Genomic DNA, 16,767 nt, shown 5'->3' with positions numbered 1-16,767 from the left:
GACTCGCCGGGCAAAGTAAAAGAGGGGGATAAAAGCTTCGTTACGTGAACCGAAACCGAGTGGAACTGGCCGCATGCAATCAAAACAATGAACGCTGTTAGTCGTACATGAAGATATGTGCACTTGAGTGGCATCGCTAGCCATCGGGTAGCCTTATTCCTCCTCTCCCTCCACGTAGCTCCTACTCGAGCACTGGCTGAGTAAGCTGGTTATGTCCTCGGCGGAGTCGGACAGTCACTTGAAGATGCTCGAGAGAGAGAGAAGGGTCGGAGGGAGGAAGGCGAGAGAGATGGGGAATAATGTGGCAGGCGAGCGTTTCATTTGAGGACCCTTAATCGCGTTATCGCGGTCTGTTTTGACTGCCTGGGGGTAGTGCGCACACAAACGGAGACACATATTTTACACACACACACACACACAATCACACTCACGCTTAGACTCTATCACACACACACACACACACATCCAGCCGTGCGTACACACAGGCGTGCGTTCAAAGAGGCGTACACACAGGGTTACACACACACGCTTGCACACACACACGCACATGCACACACAAACAGCGGCTCTAATGGCTACCTACTGTCAGCACAGCCCTGATGTAACGCTCTTGTTACCCCCCGCCCCCCCCCCTCACTCCCTGCTGGGGAATCTCATTAAGCTGCTGCTGTTTCCATGGCAACCCAGTCTCTCCAGGACCCGCCGGTGACCATAGTAACGCAGGCCATATGTTGGGGAGGGGGGGGGGGGGGGGAATTCAGAAGGCTTGTTTTGAACGGGATGGGTAGGGTTTGAGGGGGGGGGGGGGGGCAATGTGTGTTCGCGATTGCCTTTTCAACAAGCGTGCAGCAAATGGTTGTGTTTTAATATGCAAATTACATGCTAATTTGATTGCCATTTTGAATCATGAATGCTTGTTTGATTATGGAGATGCTCGTCTTGTCTGCGTGTGTGAAACACGGGCCCCCTCGAACCCACAACACGTCTTTATTAGAAAACTGTGTCATGGAGGCCAAATCTACATCCTAGTAGGAACAGGAATTATAACCTTACTCAGTAAAATGGGTTTGCTTGAGCCTGCATGATGTATCTTTTAACATTTTGAGTCGCAATGCAGGCTTTGCTTTTGTTTGATTTCAATCCGTGACTAACTAGCAATTTATATGCGCATTAAGATTAAGAAAATGGGAAAGAAAGAAAAATCAAATCAAATACCCTCTTTGTGTGGCATGCCTACTGACGCCACACTGGGTTCAGCTTATTACAATCAGGAAGTGGTCTATCGGCGCCCACATGGGGCCTGCGTGCCAGTTTATAAGCCACTGCGCCGGGGATCCGACTACATGGGTGTTTGCATGGGACTGGATGGGCGTGATGAAGGAAAACATGTTCTGTTCTGGTGGTGGTCTCCAGATTAGGGGGCTATTGTAAGACGCTGCGTGTTTGTTTGAGTCAGACTCTTAAATTCCTCGACGTGTAGGTCATGGTGTTTCTCTGCAGCCAACTGCCGTTTTTGCCTCTGGGCTCAGCCCTCTGGTATTCATTGGCTGGGTATTCAACATATAGTGTTTTATTTAGTCTGACCCTCACACTACCAGTTATCGACCATCTCAGGTTCCTTGAGGTTCTTCCATTTACTTTTAGGGGATTTTGCTGACACTTTTAGCCAATGCCTTGCAACCATACATTCACACACCGACGGCGGAGTCAATAACGCAAAGCGACAGCAAGCTCGTCGGGAGCAGTCAGGTCGAAGTGTCTTGCTCGGGGACACCTCGACACAGGAGCCGGGGATCGAACAAGGAACCTACCTCCTTAGCTACTGCCACCCCAATGTCTTCCACATTTTGTAATTTATCATGGCGTGTATTTTAGTGTTGGAAAGGATGAGACAGTTGGATGAGTTGGACATGGACATGACTCCATATACGCCAGTTTTGACTTTATTTTCAGACAATTCTAAGATAGTTTTGTTTCAGTCAGTGACTCGGATTTATGGACAGGCTATTCAATTCCCCTCTGCTTTTCCCACTGTGTGTGTGTGTGTGTGTGTGTGTGTGTGTGTGTGTGTGTGTGTGTGTGTGTGTGTGTGTGTGTGTGTGTGTGTGTGTGTGTGTGTGTGTGTGTGTGTGTGTGTGTGTGTGAGAGAGTTCCCCAGTTTATTATTCCAGTCAGCCCCTGTCTCTCCCAGGCTTTTTGAGCTCCTGGTCTTTGGCAGTCAGTGTGACTGCAAACGGTGGATGTAAAGGGAGCGTGTCTCCTTATAGAGCACACAGGAAGGAGGCTATGATTTCATGACGAGGTAGGAAGTTCCGATGTTTGCCTCAACCACATGGTGGTGTCCATCTTGCTCGGAATACTTTGTGTGTTTCAGTTTCATAAAAAAAATAAAAAAAAGTACAAAGCCTAACTACAGTAACTATGCAAAGTGTAAAACTGAATAAAATGGGCTCAAAAGGGTTTAACCGGCCAGCCAAATGGGACAAAGGTGTATAAGTGAGACTGCACTAAATAACGCAAAGCTAAATTGAAGTCTGAGTCTTTGTCGCACGATAAACGGATATCAATAAGTGCCTATTACTGCCTATTTCCCTAGAAGTAATCCCTAGAAGACCTCATTCTCCTTCTGTCCAATCGCGTGGCTCATTCTCCACACTGCCTCCTCTGCCTTAATGGGAGCGACAGACTTGCAAATTCCCCACCTCATTCCCCCGTGCCCCAGGCCAAGTGGCCGGACGCTGTCTACTCAGAGGGGCACTGCGTCCCTGTTTGCCTTGGCTGACCCCCTATATGCAAAAGTGATCAGGCCCTCCAGTACAGAGAGGACATCCTGCTCTCTCCCAGCGAGACGGAACTACTGTACGGCCTGAGTGGGCGGTCATGTGCTTCACATGCCTCTCTGCCGTTGAGGCGGGGAATTGCCGTTGAGGCGGGGAATTCCCGTTCTCTTAATAACAACCCCTTACAATGGGAAGGAAATGAGGAAGTGCTATAGGAGGAATAGGAGGAGTCTCCGTGTCATTGGCCAGACGGTGAGCACCTGTCCTGGGGCCTGGGTCTTGGTTTCCGTCTTTGGGGCGCGACGTGGTCTGGGCATCAGGCCCTGACTCAAGAGTCCACCTGAGTGCTACGGGGCGGCGGGCCCCCGACCGCTCGGCCAGGGAACAGCTGATGTGCACGCTCCTCCTCCTGAACCTGATCCTCCTCCTCCTCTACCTCTTCTCACTCCTCATTCTCCTCATCGTCCTCCTTTACCTCTTCTTACTCCTCCTCTTAGTGCCCTTCCTCCTCCTCCTCCTCCTTCCTCCCCTCTTGCTACTCTTCCTCCTCATCCTTATCTTCCCTATCACCTTCCTGCTCCTACACCTCTTCCTCTTACTACGCTTCCTCCTCCTCCTCCTGTTCCTCCTACCTCTCCTCCTCCTGCTCCTCTTACTGTTCCTATCGCCTTCCCTTCTCATGCTGCTCTTTCTCCCCCTTATCAAAACCACAGCTGTTATCATGCCAGATCCTCTGTTGGAGTGTACTAGAGCATCACAGGACAACGTGGTTAATGGTTTAGGTTGTTCTGACTGCGAGGGGCTTTTAGCGTTTATTACACACTGACATTGGAACGCCTCCATTCCTGTCTCTCTCTGTCTGTGTGTGTTTGTGTGTGTATCTCTCTGCGTGCGTGCGTGTTTGTGAGAAACCCCCTTTATTTCACACCTCGACGAAGGCCGGCGTGGGAGCGGGCGCAGATGGCAGGGCCGGCCCACCTGAAGCAGGGGTGGAGGGACATTTGGTTAATCTCTCCGCCTTCACGCTTAACCGTCCCCCTCCGTTCGTCTCCTTAATCTTGCCATTGATCAGGACGATGCTGTATGTGTGTCAGTGTGTGGGCTTCGGTGAAATGTTTTCTGATGGTCAACACTTTCAACACTGTCTCCCTCACTTCACACGCGGGTTTACATGCGCCGTGCTCGCCCGGTTTCTTCATGTGGGAATGATGACATGCAGTCTCTCCTGTCTGTCACCTGATCCTGCTCTATTGTAGCGGGGGAGGGGGAGGGGTATGGTGTGATTGGCATCCGATTCTCATGACACGGTTTCACTGGCCCAGAGCGGATAACCGGGAGTTACCTCTGAGTCTCCTGATTGCACACAAGACGCAGATGCACGCATGCACAAAGACACATGCACGCACAGGCTCGCATACCTTTTCACAAACTCACACAGATGCAGACACACACGCACACGCACACACACACACACACACAGCTCTAGCGAGAGAATTGTTACCAATAGCAACCTTTCGTCTCACAAACAAGCAGCGAGAGCATGAAAGCATACAGATGCAGCCTCCCAACGAAAGCCCCACACTATTGGAATCACTCTTTAGTTTCAGACATTGCAGAAAGCCTGCAAGCAGCCCCACATGTGCTTCCAGGATATACATAGCATTATATTAATGAATTAGGGACGTTTAAGACTCCCTTCATTATTTAATCCATAACCATAACGAATAAAATTACTTTATTCTGTATTTTTATATGCGCCTTTATATATCCAATAATAATATAATGTATTCAAACACTGTGGGCAGAAAAAGTGTCTCCATCTCTTTTCAGGATGTTCTGGCTTCTCGGCCCCAGATACACTTCCTGTGAAGATCACGTGGGTTGCAAATATAGGTGCAACAATTGCCCAGTTTCACTATTAGCCACGCTATTAAATGTTAAATCTATACTCCTTGCATCCCTCGTTGCATGGCATGACAAAACCCTGCAGAGCGGGCGGTGGGGGCTGTTTGCTGTCCAAGCAGAAGAATAATATGTAAATGCAGGTTCTGCTATAGCTGGAATTACCGTTTTCATGTCAGCATGGTGGAGAATATTGTAACTGAATAGGCTTGTTACTGGCTGAGAGGGATGCACACCCTAACCACTAGGCTATTCTTAGGCTCTCTGTTCATAGTGCTTCTAGCCACGGGCATACTGTTGGTATCAATGGTCTATTCTCAGCCCATCCTTCCCCCCTTTGTATAATATAATCATTTTACATTTTTACATTTACATTCAGGGCATTTGGCAGACGATCTGTCCAAAGCAACTTACAACCGTTAATACAATTTCACACACCAACGGTGGTGTCTGTCAACCATTCCAGGCGACAGCCAGCTCATTGGGAGCAGTCAGGGTGGGGTGTCTTGCTCAGTTGCCGCATCGACACACAGGATCGAACTAGCAACCTGCCGCTTACAAGTCGACCCACTCCACCCTCCTGAGCTACTGCCAAACCTAATCTTTAATAACATAACACTGTGGGCTCGCTTCTCCCAACACTTCCTCCCTTTATTTTGTATTCATCCCCTCCCTCCCTCCATCTCCCCATCTTCCCAGCCATCCATCGTGCATTCGCCTCAGAGATGTTCTGCAGACAGAGACATGTCTCTGGATAGGTGGAGGAGACGCACACATCTCCTGGTATGCACTGCACACACGCGCTCCCCGTCCACCGCTCAGTGCAGAAGGGTTCCCGGCACATCTGCATGTTTTATTTATTCAGTCTTGGGTTCCGGCGGCCATGTTGCTGTGTGTTTACACTGCAGAACGCTGGCTTGTAGCACACAGCCACGGCCCAGCCTGAAGAAGCATAGTCTTCTCTCTCTCTCTCTCGCACTCTCGCTCTCTCGCTCTCTTTCTTTCCCCCCCCCCCCCTTGTGTGTATGAATGGGCCGGTTCACAAGATGGCCTCTCTTGCACCTCCTTTACTCTGGGACACAACCACTAGTTCACTGGGCAGGGCTGTCCTTGTTTCCACCAACCACTATGTGATTCATCACGCGGCCGACACGTGTTGTGATTACCGTTGTGGCAGACACATGATTTGTTACAAGATGTCAAGCATTGGGTTTGTTTGTCTATGACGTTGAGGCATGGATGTATTATCGATGTACAATATATATTTTTTTTTTAGTTTCCTTTGTCCTCCAGTTTGTTCATCCGGTTGTGTATTCAGCAAAGCTTAATTTATTTTCAAATAACAAACTAAATAACGAGATAAGGTAGATAAGAAAGATATCAACTTTGTTAATTCCCCGGAGGGGAAATTCTTTCAGTGCAACAGCCCAGCAGCAGTGGAAAACACAGGATCAAATGCATACAAGAAAAAAATACTTATTTTTTTTGTATCTCAAAAATAGACGCTACAGTAAAGACAAAGAGAACAACAGGGCTAACAAAACAGATGGTATCAACAATCTAAACTATAAAGTGTAAAGTGTAAAACTAAATGATTGTATCCGCTTTTGGCTCCCTTCAACATGAGTAGGCAGACCCTGGAAGGCCCTCTCGTCTGCCTCTGGCTTCGCTTTTTGAGGTTTTTCCTTTCATTTTGCAGAGATGTTCTGAACCTGCTTAAGGGGACCCCTTCCTCTGGAGCCGCCGTACCCGTGGCCGCGCCCACCGCCCCTGCTGCCCCCCCGGCCTACACCCCCGCCACGGGCCTCAGACCCAACATACCTCCGCTCTCCATCCCTGGGAAGCCCGGCGCTCCGGTAAGCCTGCCATCCACTGACTGGATTTCCGATCGTCCGTTTGTCAACACTAAGACGCAGGTTTAGGCAATGCTATTGGTCACTCATTTTGAATGGAATCAAAATGTGTAAGTGTGTGTGTGTAAGGTTTCTAATTTCACTAATGTTATCACGCAAAGGCAAAACCAAGACAAAGCGACTTTATTTTTGAAAGTTGTGTACTGATTGAGAATGATTAGGATAAGGGTGTGCTGATTCAGAATCCTACTGTGAAAAAATTGCGACTGGCATTAATCATTTTTTTTGTTTGAACGCCAGTGTATTAAAATGTAGCACACATTGGTGAGAAGGCCTCCTGCTTACTACCAGGTGGTCTCTAGACCGCCAGACTATCATCCAGATAACTGCTTAACAAAGTTTTCTTAGAAACTCACATTCATACAATGATTCACCCAGCCACTCGTCAAACAAGCTGTCTTGCTCAGGGACACGTAGGTTGCAAGAGCAAATGCCAGGTGGCCTTCCCTACCACCTGAGCTACAACGCCGTCCGACTGTGTTTCTCACCCTGCGCTCTCACTCACCCCGGTATCTCTCTCACCCTGCTCTCTCCCTCCCCCCTCCATCTCCTCACCATAGGGCACCTTCACCGACCTCCCAGCCTCCAACATCCGGCGCATCATCGCTCAGCGGCTGACCGAGTCCAAGACCACCATCCCCCACGCCTACGCCAGCGTGGACTGTGACATGGAGGCCGTCATGAAGCTACGCAAAGACCTGGCCAAAGGTAGAGCTCCACGCACGGCCACGCCCCGCTGCCAGCCAATGAGGTCAGACCAGCGAGTGGGTCATAAGGTCAGGGTCGTGTTCTAAATACGGTGGCTCGGCCGCTAGATTCTTCCACGCTGGGAGGCAATATCCTGATCCTGATCCTGTCCTCCCCCTGAGATGGGCTATTTATGTTCGGTTTGTGTTTAGTGTGCCTGCGTGGACACATATGTGGACGCAGTGACACACACACACACACACACACACACACACACACACACACACACACACACACACACACACACACACACACACACACACACACACACACACACACACACACACAGACCTAACACACACACACCTAACACACACACACACACAGCGGTTGCCCTGACGGTGTGACTTTGGCAAAGGGAACAGTCATGGTTATTTGTGGAGACCGATGTTGTCAAAGCTTCTTCACATGAGTGCTCGGGACCGAGGGGAATCTGTTTCATACGTTGTATGTCCGTGTACGTCCGCTCATCCGTGGCCATCGTTTTCCCTGCTTCAGTGTGGCCCTTTTCAAACCTCTGGGTTATTATTTATTTCATTTGAGTGGCCTACGTTGGCTGAGGATCTCCTAGTAATGATATGTGCAAACACCTTGAATGAGATCTGGGTGGCGTGATGGATACCGTAATCATAGTAATTTTACCTCTGTAATGGTTCGGATTCAGACTCCTAAAATGGCACCCTTCAAACACAGTCGTCCAGTCCTAACGATGGTAATCTTCTCCTTCAGTCTCGTATTACTTAAAAAAGACAGTGTTTGGCTGTGGTGATGACGCAGGTAGGACAAGCACCGCTGTGGTTGCTCTGTTTGACTCAGCGTGAGGAGGGACTGCACATTTCCCTTCCCACGCTGTCGTTCAGAGAAAGGTATGGTGAAACCTCTCCGTACAGCTCAGTTGTTTACCCTCTTCCACCTCTCCTCGGCTCACCGCAGCCCTTATTAACGTCCTCCCTCTCTGACATCGACAGCCCGATGGTTTTCAAACCAGCGGCCCCATCCGACACAAAGGGCTCTTTTGAAAGCCTTGGTTGCCTGAGCAGTTCATTAAGCTGGCTGTGTTCAGGCAGAACGCTACACGAGTCCTCCCTACTCCACCAGAGAGATGCCTCTCACCAACGCTGTTCATTTTAAAGCTTCTCTCATGACTCCTACTCAAAACCTTGGTCTTATTAATGGTCTTGGTTATAAACCAGCCGGATGCATCCATGTGCTCTTCAAGTTAAACGGGTGGCATTTGAAGACCCATATGCATCTGAAAGTGACTTCAATGGTTAGGAGTCACAGAGGACTACCTCCTGACACCAGTGATGAACGCTATGGAGCGGGGATGGCTCTGTGGAAGGGGACAGCAAGCAGCAGAGCATGCGATCGGGAACGTGTCTCTCTGTCCTCGGGATTTTAGGTGCGAGGTCTCCGGTCTCTATTCTTAGGATCTCCCCCTCTCACACAAACTCCCCACAAACAGCCGTTCCCCAGACCAAAGGTTGCTGCTCTTAAGTTGTTATAGCATGCTAATGAACCGTGCGTGGATCTTACACTATTTAGGCCGGATATCACGAGGAATTTAGAAATCCCGTTACTGATGATCAAAGAACTAGCTAGATCTTATCAATGCACTGGCATTAAATTGCAGAAGGGATATTCTTGTACTCGAGGGCTGTATCTCAAACAGAAAGGATCTATTATGCAGCTGTCATCGTCTGCTGTGGACCATGCCTCAAGACGGTTTTATTTGATTCAAATCAATTTCCCCAGTAGTCTCAAGGGTTAATGTTGGTTACTCTTTGACAGAATGGGACGGCCATTGCTGACTGTGTTTTGTGTATGTGTGTGTGTGTGTGTGTGTGTGTGGAGTGCCTGTGTGTGTGTGTGTGTGTGTGTGTGTGTGTCTGTGTCTGTGTCTGTGTCTGTGTGTGTGTGTGTGTGTGTGTGTGTGTGTGTGTGTGTGTGTGTGTGTGTGTGTGTGTGTGTGTGTGTGTGTGTGTGTGTGTGTGTGTGTGTGTGTGTGTGTGTGTGTGCGTTTGCGTGCGTATCCTCTTCGGTGGTCCCCCCTTTCTTTCTTTTATTCAGAGGCTGAACAATGTCACGGTTAGCTCATTAATCATCCTGCTTACACAACGCATGATGTCGGTCACCCTTTGGGGGGGTCTGTCACTCTTTGGGGGTGTATGTCACCCTCCGGGTGTCTTTCACCCTCCGGGGGGGGGGTCTTTCACCCTGAGCTACTAGGGAAGAGCCTGGCCTGTGGCAATGTCCTCCCTGTGTTTAGGACATTAGCTCATGCAGCATCGGCTAGCGGCTACGTGCTACCAAAGGTTGATAATGAGGAACTGGTCTATAAATGTTCATGAAGTTCTGTCTGATCTGTATCACGTTTCATTCACCTCGATTCTTTTTTTTAAAAATGGATTCTCTCTTTTTTGCAGAACAGGTCAAAGTTTCTGTCAACGACTTTGTCATCAAAGCGGCCGCAGTCACGCTCAAAGTAAGTCTTGTGGAAAGTAGGTTTCTGTGACGTACTTTCTATCTTTAGGAGGCCACATTGAGGCCAAGAGTTTACATCAAGGCAACGATATTAGAGCATTTAGTTCTGTAGAACACATTGACAGAGTCTCCCCCTGTCAACTTCTCAATAATACTACATTTACATTTTACATTGAGTGGATTTTTCTTATGCTTTTATCCAAAGCGACTTAGAACCATTCATGGGCGACAGCCAGCTCGTCGCGAGCTGTTATGGTGAGGTGCCTTGCTCAGGGACAGCGCGACGCTAGGCGAAGGGGGGATCGAACTAGCAACCTTTTCAGTTAAAAGTCAACCCGCTCTACCTCCTGTGCTGCTGCCGCCCCTAATCAAACGCTAATCAAATGAACGGGTGAATGATGAACATGCGATTTGTCCGCACTTCATATTAGTACTCTACTCAGTCAGTCTTGCTAGCGAGCCACCATGCCAACTCCATCGGGAGGAGATATGCTCATTCTGCCCTGAAATCGGTGTGTGCACAACACATGCCTATTTTTATTGGTCGCCGCTCAGCGTCGTTTCCATGCCTACTGGACTATCGCTGTGGCAACAGGCGTGTGACTCACTGCCCCCGAGGCGGGCCATGCCCAGAACGCTGGCACTAACATGGCCGCCTTATGCGTTTCTATGCATTTGTTTTGCTGCAGGTGATATCCTATAGAAAAGTGACATGCTGCATTAGTCTTTCCCAGCGTTCCCCCCCCCCCCCCCAACCCTAACCCCAGTCTCCTCATGAGTAATTGTTGTGTGACAGAAGTCGTCAGTCCATTCACCCTCTCACAGGTTGATCAGATCTTCAATTTTCCCCCCAAAAACAGGAAATGCCGGAGGTAAATGTCACCTGGTCCGGGGACGGACCCCTGGCGCTGGACTCCATCCACATCTCCATCGCCGTGGCGACGGAGAAAGGGCTCATCACCCCCATCATTAGGGACGCAGCCGACATGGGGGTCCAGGAGATTTCTGCCACTGCTAAGGTAGCGACTGATGACTGCTTCCTGTTCTAGCCAGAACCCCAAGGTCTTCAGAGTCCAGAGGGGGACTGGCTTACACCGGGGCTGAGATGAAAACCTTGCGATGAAAACCTCGAGATGCTGTGGGTAGCATTTAGGAGTGTCACTTTTGTAAGAAATTAGAGAAATTAATTTTAGTTGGGGGAATGCTCTGTGGGAAGATCTGTATCAGGTTGACTTTGCCTGCCTCCTTGTGAGACAGTTTCTTGATCTCTTGAACGCTCGCTTGACATCAGGGCATTGCCCCCGTCGGGATACACTATGCCTTCGATCACATGTGCTTCTGCTGTAAGTGTTGTAATGCAACACTTCTTTGTATCAGAGCGAGAGAGGGAACTAAATATCACCGCTCTCTTCCGCTTACAGGACATATTGCAGAAATGGGGGATAGAAACGCGCAGGGAAGCAATATATTCTAACAAAAAAAATTGTGAACAACGTTGCGGTGTGGCCAGTGAACGCGCGCACCGCTGTCAATATCACCCATTCCACTTCGGCTTCAGCTTATCAGAGTGGTGTCGGTCCGACCCCAGAGTTCACAATCCAGCGCCACACAAGTTCAACCATGCAGCCCGACCAGAGACCTCCTCTAAGGAGACGGACCCTCCTCTAGCAGGGGCTCGGTCTGTCCACCCAGAGCTGGCACGATCTACTGGGTCGTCACGGCAACCGCCTCCCCCTCATCCCAGCCCTGATCCCGTACCAGTGTGTGCGTAGCCTCCCTGCAGATCATGTGATCCTCCCCCCCCGCCCCTGTTGCGCTGCATGTATAACGTGCTTCAGGGTTGAGGCGATGAAACTGATAAGGTCTGTGGTCCCATCAGATTAAATATGTATGGGACTTATTTGTTTTTGGGTTTCCTTGAGTTGCCAGGATGTTATTGGCTTATTGGCATCCCAGCGTCCCCCCTCGTGGCCGGGGCTGAAAGCCATGACAGATATTGATTTATTTATTCGCTCCTAGACTTTCATCAAACCAATAGCCTACAGTAGTCTACCGCTGGGTTAGCTAATGAACTTTAATGGGCTTGAATGGCAAACAACAAAGTCTGTTGTGTTTCTAAAGGCATCATGGGTCTTGTAGCTCTTGTTGTCTTTCTGTTGTCTTGGCAACGACAAAATAATGAACTTTCCCAGCATGACCCATGATGGAATGATTGTTTGCATGCGTGTGTGTGTGAGTTGTCAACATTTCAATACGTTGACCCATCTTTGTCACCAGGTGTGTGTCTGTGTGTCTGTGGTGAGGGATGATCCGTGTGATGTAAGGTGAGTGTTTATTTTTTAATCTGTGATGCGTTGCCTCTCCCCAGGCGTTGGCCCAGAGGGCTCGGGACGGGAAGCTGAAGCCAGAAGAGTACCAAGGGGGATCGTTCAGGTAACATACACTCACTCGCTCACTCAATCGCTCACTCGCGAGTGAGTGAGTGAGCCTAATGTCCCGGGTTCACCTCTCCCTGGATGTCCCATTGGCCACGCCCATAACGATTAACTTCGCTGAGAGTCACTGTCATTATCGGGGAGGGAGTCGCTGTCATCATCAGCTGGTAATGGGCCCCCACGCCGCTGGCCGCATGTATTATGCATGTGGTGGTGGTGGAGTCTCCTCGTAGCTGGGGGGCCGTCCATCACGGACCGGGGGAAACCAGGGTTCATCACGCTGAACCCGTCAGGATGAGCACGCCTCCTCCACGTCTTTGCCTTGCATAATCTGATTTATGTACGTGTGTTTGTTTCTTTTATATTATACCTGGATGATAGTTATTTTGTGTTTGTATTCATGTGAATGCTATACAGTGTATACACGCTCAGGCTTTATTTACTGTAGTCTTTATTGTGAGGCCGGGGGAACTGGATACCTCCTATACCTTCATAGAAAATAGAGAATAGAAAGAAAATAACATGAACACGAAAAAATACAGAGAGGGTTAGTAATGCATATAATCACTACCCAAACTATACAAGCCCATTTTTTTTTAAGTTGTAGAATCCCATATTCTCGACAGTATTTACAATGTACTGTTGGTAATTTTTTTTTTAAATCAATCGATAGCAAACTAATTTGGTACAAACGTCCTCCTCCCCACTCTCCCCTTTCTCATCTCCTCTCTCTCTCCTCCTCCTCCCCATCTCTCTCTCTCTCCTTCTCCTCCCCACTCTCACCTCCTCCCCATCACTCTCCCTCTTCTCCTCCTCCCCATCTCTCTCTCTCTCCTTCTCCCCACTCTCACCTCCTCCCCATCACTCTCCCTCTCCTTCTCCTCCCCACTCTCCCTCCTCCTCCCAATCCTCAACTCTTCCCATTCTCTCTCCCTCTCCTCCTCCTCCCCATCTCTCTCCTTCCTCCTCCTCCCACTTTCTCCATCCTCCCCTCCCCACCCCCTGCAGCATCTCCAACCTGGGCATGTTCGGCATCAGCGGCTTCAGCGCGGTCATCAACCCGCCCCAGGCCTGCATCCTGGCGGTGGGGGGGTCGCGGGCGGAGCTGCGGCCGTCGGCCGACCAGCAGACCCTGCGCACCCAGCAGCTGATGACCGTCACTCTGTCCAGCGACGGGCGGCTGGTGGACGATGCCCTGGCCTCGCGCTTCCTGGAGAAACTCAGGGCCAACCTGGAGAAGCCCCAGCGCATGGCCCTGGTCTGATGAGCGCGAGGAGGGGGAGAGATACAGTGGGGGAGAGGGGGGAGAGAGAGAGACGCAGGGATAGTCTGTCAGACCAACCAATCACCTCTACAATGTTCAAACTTCACAGGGAGACAGGAGCAGGGGTGGGGAGGAAGGGTTGGGAGAGAGAGAGCAACAACAACAAGGCACTCGCAAAAGGGCCGCGATAAAGCCTGGCTCTACATAAAGGTTTCACATCGCGGGTTAATCCTCCGTGTTGACGAGGAGCATATTCCCCGCTCTGATCCCTGTGTCTCACTCTGTGTTTCATGGCTCCTCTGTACATCGTTTCTAGTGTTTAACAGTCCAGCTCTTCTGCGGCTGAACCCTGGCCTTTTAAAGTCCCTGATCAGCAGGTGGGGGGGCAGCTTAACACTGGACAGCTTCTAGAGGGGGGGCCCGGACTTTAGAGCAGCCAACCCGGCCAAATGTTACTATTACTGTGGAGGAGAAGTCATCTTTTAGGAGTAGGAAGGTGAGCAACGTCAATTTACAAATATGTCCCTTCTTCCGATGGGAAATTAATTCTGTGTAAATATCGAATAGTTCAAAAATAAAGTTCTCTGTTTCTAATTGCAAACTCTATCTTAATTTATTTTGCAATTAGTTTCAACCTTCAATAAATACTGTTTTCCCGGCCCCGTTTGTATATTTTTTCTCCAGTTTTGATGCGATGACCTTGCACATCTGTCCGCTCTCTGTGTGAGGGCGAAGCCGCGTTGGTATTCTTTGGTCCTACTGACTGGTGCATCTGTTGTCGTGGAGGAACACCAAATCCAGGCGATCGCTCGGTGCTTCTGTAACTTTATTTAACATGAAACCTTTGTGAACTTCTTTCAGAATGTATCAGTCGAATCAATGTGTACAAACAACAAGGTAATAAAGAGGCGTGTGGTGTCTTTGATGCCACTAACATCCCGTCTGTGTCCTCCTGAAATGTTTAACAGCCACCGACGCTGAATGCAGATTGTTGTGTTTTTGGTTTGTGTTATAATTGATCTTGACTGGGAATAATAGGGCTCGTTCCAACCTGAACAATTAGCTTGTCGGAGAGAGTCGTTTGATCTTGGCTCACAGATTAATGGACCAGATGTTGCTCAAACCCTTTGTGTCAGCTTGGATAGCACCTGCGTTATTGTGGATGGACAATGTTACAAGCACCTGCTACAGAATTCACTCCATCCTCCTTTTTCCTGGTGACTGCTCTGTCTCCGCACTGAGATTAGACTAGCAGGGCACTTTATAAATCCCAGGTGGGGGATTTCAGGTGCACATGGGGAAATAATAAAACATGAAAATTATAGGCAATTTAAAAAGACATGCAGACAATTCATCTGTGTACACAATATGAGCAGTATTGATAATTGATTTATATTGTGCATTTTGAATTACTCAAAGACGCTTTACAGAGTTAACACAAAATAAAATTGTTTAATAAAAACATGGGAGTAAAAAGCTTATAATAAAGGAAGGGCAGAGAAGGGAAGGAGGTTTTGTGGTGAAAGCTTTTTTCGAAGTAGCAATGTTCATGTAAATGCAACCAATTAATGGCAACATTATAGACCGTTGAGGTAGAGAAGCACATGTACAGTAATTGTTGACTTGGGTCATCCACATTGCCTTTAGAGGTTAACAAGCCTAACCCTATTTTTTATTATGAGGCTGCAGCCAGCAATTCATGCTCACTCTCCTTTGATATAATTCTGCTTTGAAGAGTCTAGTGCTGCTCATATATTCATTTGACTGCTGGCCGACGCACAAGAACCAGGAATTTCCATCAAACTTAATTTAATCAAAGCAAAGGGAGGAGAGTTAAAATTGCTGATAGTAGCTTCACTCTAAAGACCAAGCAGTTGGTGTTCTCTAGATATAGGAGGCTTCTGCTTCTCCTGTAAACGTCTTGAAAAGCCTAATCTATACATCTCCATCCGTCTGCAGCTGCATCGCCCACACCCTGCAGAGGAGGAGGTGTGAGCCACAGAATGTGTTTGTGTTGGTGGCCACGCACCAGCTGTCGCAAGGAGATACGCTGGTGCCTGAACCGGCCAGAGATATGATGGACAAAAGAAAGAATATTATCCACCTCCATCGTCACATGAAAAATATCCTGTTAGAGTCTTCTCGTTAAACTGTTATCGTGTTTGTGTAAGTACGCTTCGACTGAGGATAAAGGAAGGGGGAAAGCGAGGTGGACCCAGGTTGCGTTCCTGCCAGTGCTTGCTGTAAGTGTTTTATAAAGTGTCAATCTATTAACTGTTGCGTCATTTGGGACGCGGCAGGTGAGGGAGGAACGTCTGAAGGAGCATGCCTCCCACGCGAACATGAATGTGGGAGAACATACAGTCTCGTCACAGTCTAGCAGACCTGGAGTCTTCCGTGGCTGCTGCACTCTGACGGAACTTGGCTGCCCTCAGCTCCTGGAGGTGGGTCCAATGCAGAGATCCCCTTTAATGGTTTGTGTGCAGTGACAATCAAGGGGAATCTGGTGGTGATCTGATGCTTTGGTTCAGACCACAACCATCACCACTGACCACCTAAACCTATGCTTAAGACCACCACAATGACGTCAGCGGGGCCCGTTATGGGTGTCGTTCCTCTGCAGGAGGAACAATTGGCTGCTTGCTGGGGCTCGTTACAGCTCCCACACACCCCTGGCTACTGCAACCAAACTCTGACATTTTCGTCCGCATCCCTGACAATAAAGTGACATTTGCCCTCTGCTGACAGGCAGCCGCCAGTCCTGTTGTGAGACAACCGAGGAGGAGAGCTGTGATGTGAACGCCTCCTGCTGAGCTTGAGATGAATATAAGCACAGGGGTCTTTGAGTGTGTGTTCCCATGTGGTGTGTGAATGTGTGTGTGTGTGTGTGTGTGTGTGTGTGTGTGTGTGTGTGTGTGTGTGTGTGTGTGTGTGTGTGTGTGTGTGTGTGTGTGTGTGTGTGTGTGTGTGTGTGTGTGTGTGTGCGTGTGTGTGTGTGTTTATGGATGTCTGTGTGTATGTGTGCGTGTGTGCATGTGTCTGTGTGTGTGCACGTGCATGTGTGTGGTGCATTTGTGTTGGGGAGGAGGGGGTCCATCACTCGTCCGCACCACCAGGTGTGTGGGTCAGAGTCAGGGTTGCGCTGCGAGGAGCCGTTGGATGTGAGGCGGTTGCCATGGATACCAAGAGAGTTTTTAGTCTGCGGTTCTCCGGGTACCAATCTTCAAACGTCTCTCCAATGC

At 49.1% G+C, this 16,767-nt stretch overlaps 1 protein-coding gene across 1 annotated transcript in view; it reads left to right on the top strand.

Moving 5' to 3' along the window:
• pdhx (pyruvate dehydrogenase complex component X) overlaps window positions 1-15,876 on the top strand; it is a 32,749-nt gene extending 16,873 nt beyond the window's left edge. Inside the window, exons 6-11 of the mRNA XM_056598930.1 lie at window positions 6,382-6,538; window positions 7,156-7,303; window positions 9,769-9,827; window positions 10,687-10,845; window positions 12,195-12,259; window positions 13,270-15,876. Of these exons, the coding sequence (XP_056454905.1) occupies window positions 6,382-6,538; window positions 7,156-7,303; window positions 9,769-9,827; window positions 10,687-10,845; window positions 12,195-12,259; window positions 13,270-13,525 (844 nt within the window). The 3' untranslated portion in view covers window positions 13,526-15,876. The remainder of the gene's footprint in view (window positions 1-6,381; window positions 6,539-7,155; window positions 7,304-9,768; window positions 9,828-10,686; window positions 10,846-12,194; window positions 12,260-13,269) is intronic.
• Window positions 15,877-16,767: the final 891 nt, after the last annotated feature.

This window comes from Gadus chalcogrammus, chromosome 9, assembly GCF_026213295.1.
Source record: "Gadus chalcogrammus isolate NIFS_2021 chromosome 9, NIFS_Gcha_1.0, whole genome shotgun sequence".
In the NCBI taxonomy this organism is placed as follows: domain Eukaryota; kingdom Metazoa; phylum Chordata; class Actinopteri; order Gadiformes; family Gadidae; genus Gadus; species Gadus chalcogrammus.
The sequence above is the reverse complement of the archived record's forward strand: the minus strand, read 5'-3'. Positions and strand labels throughout refer to the sequence as shown.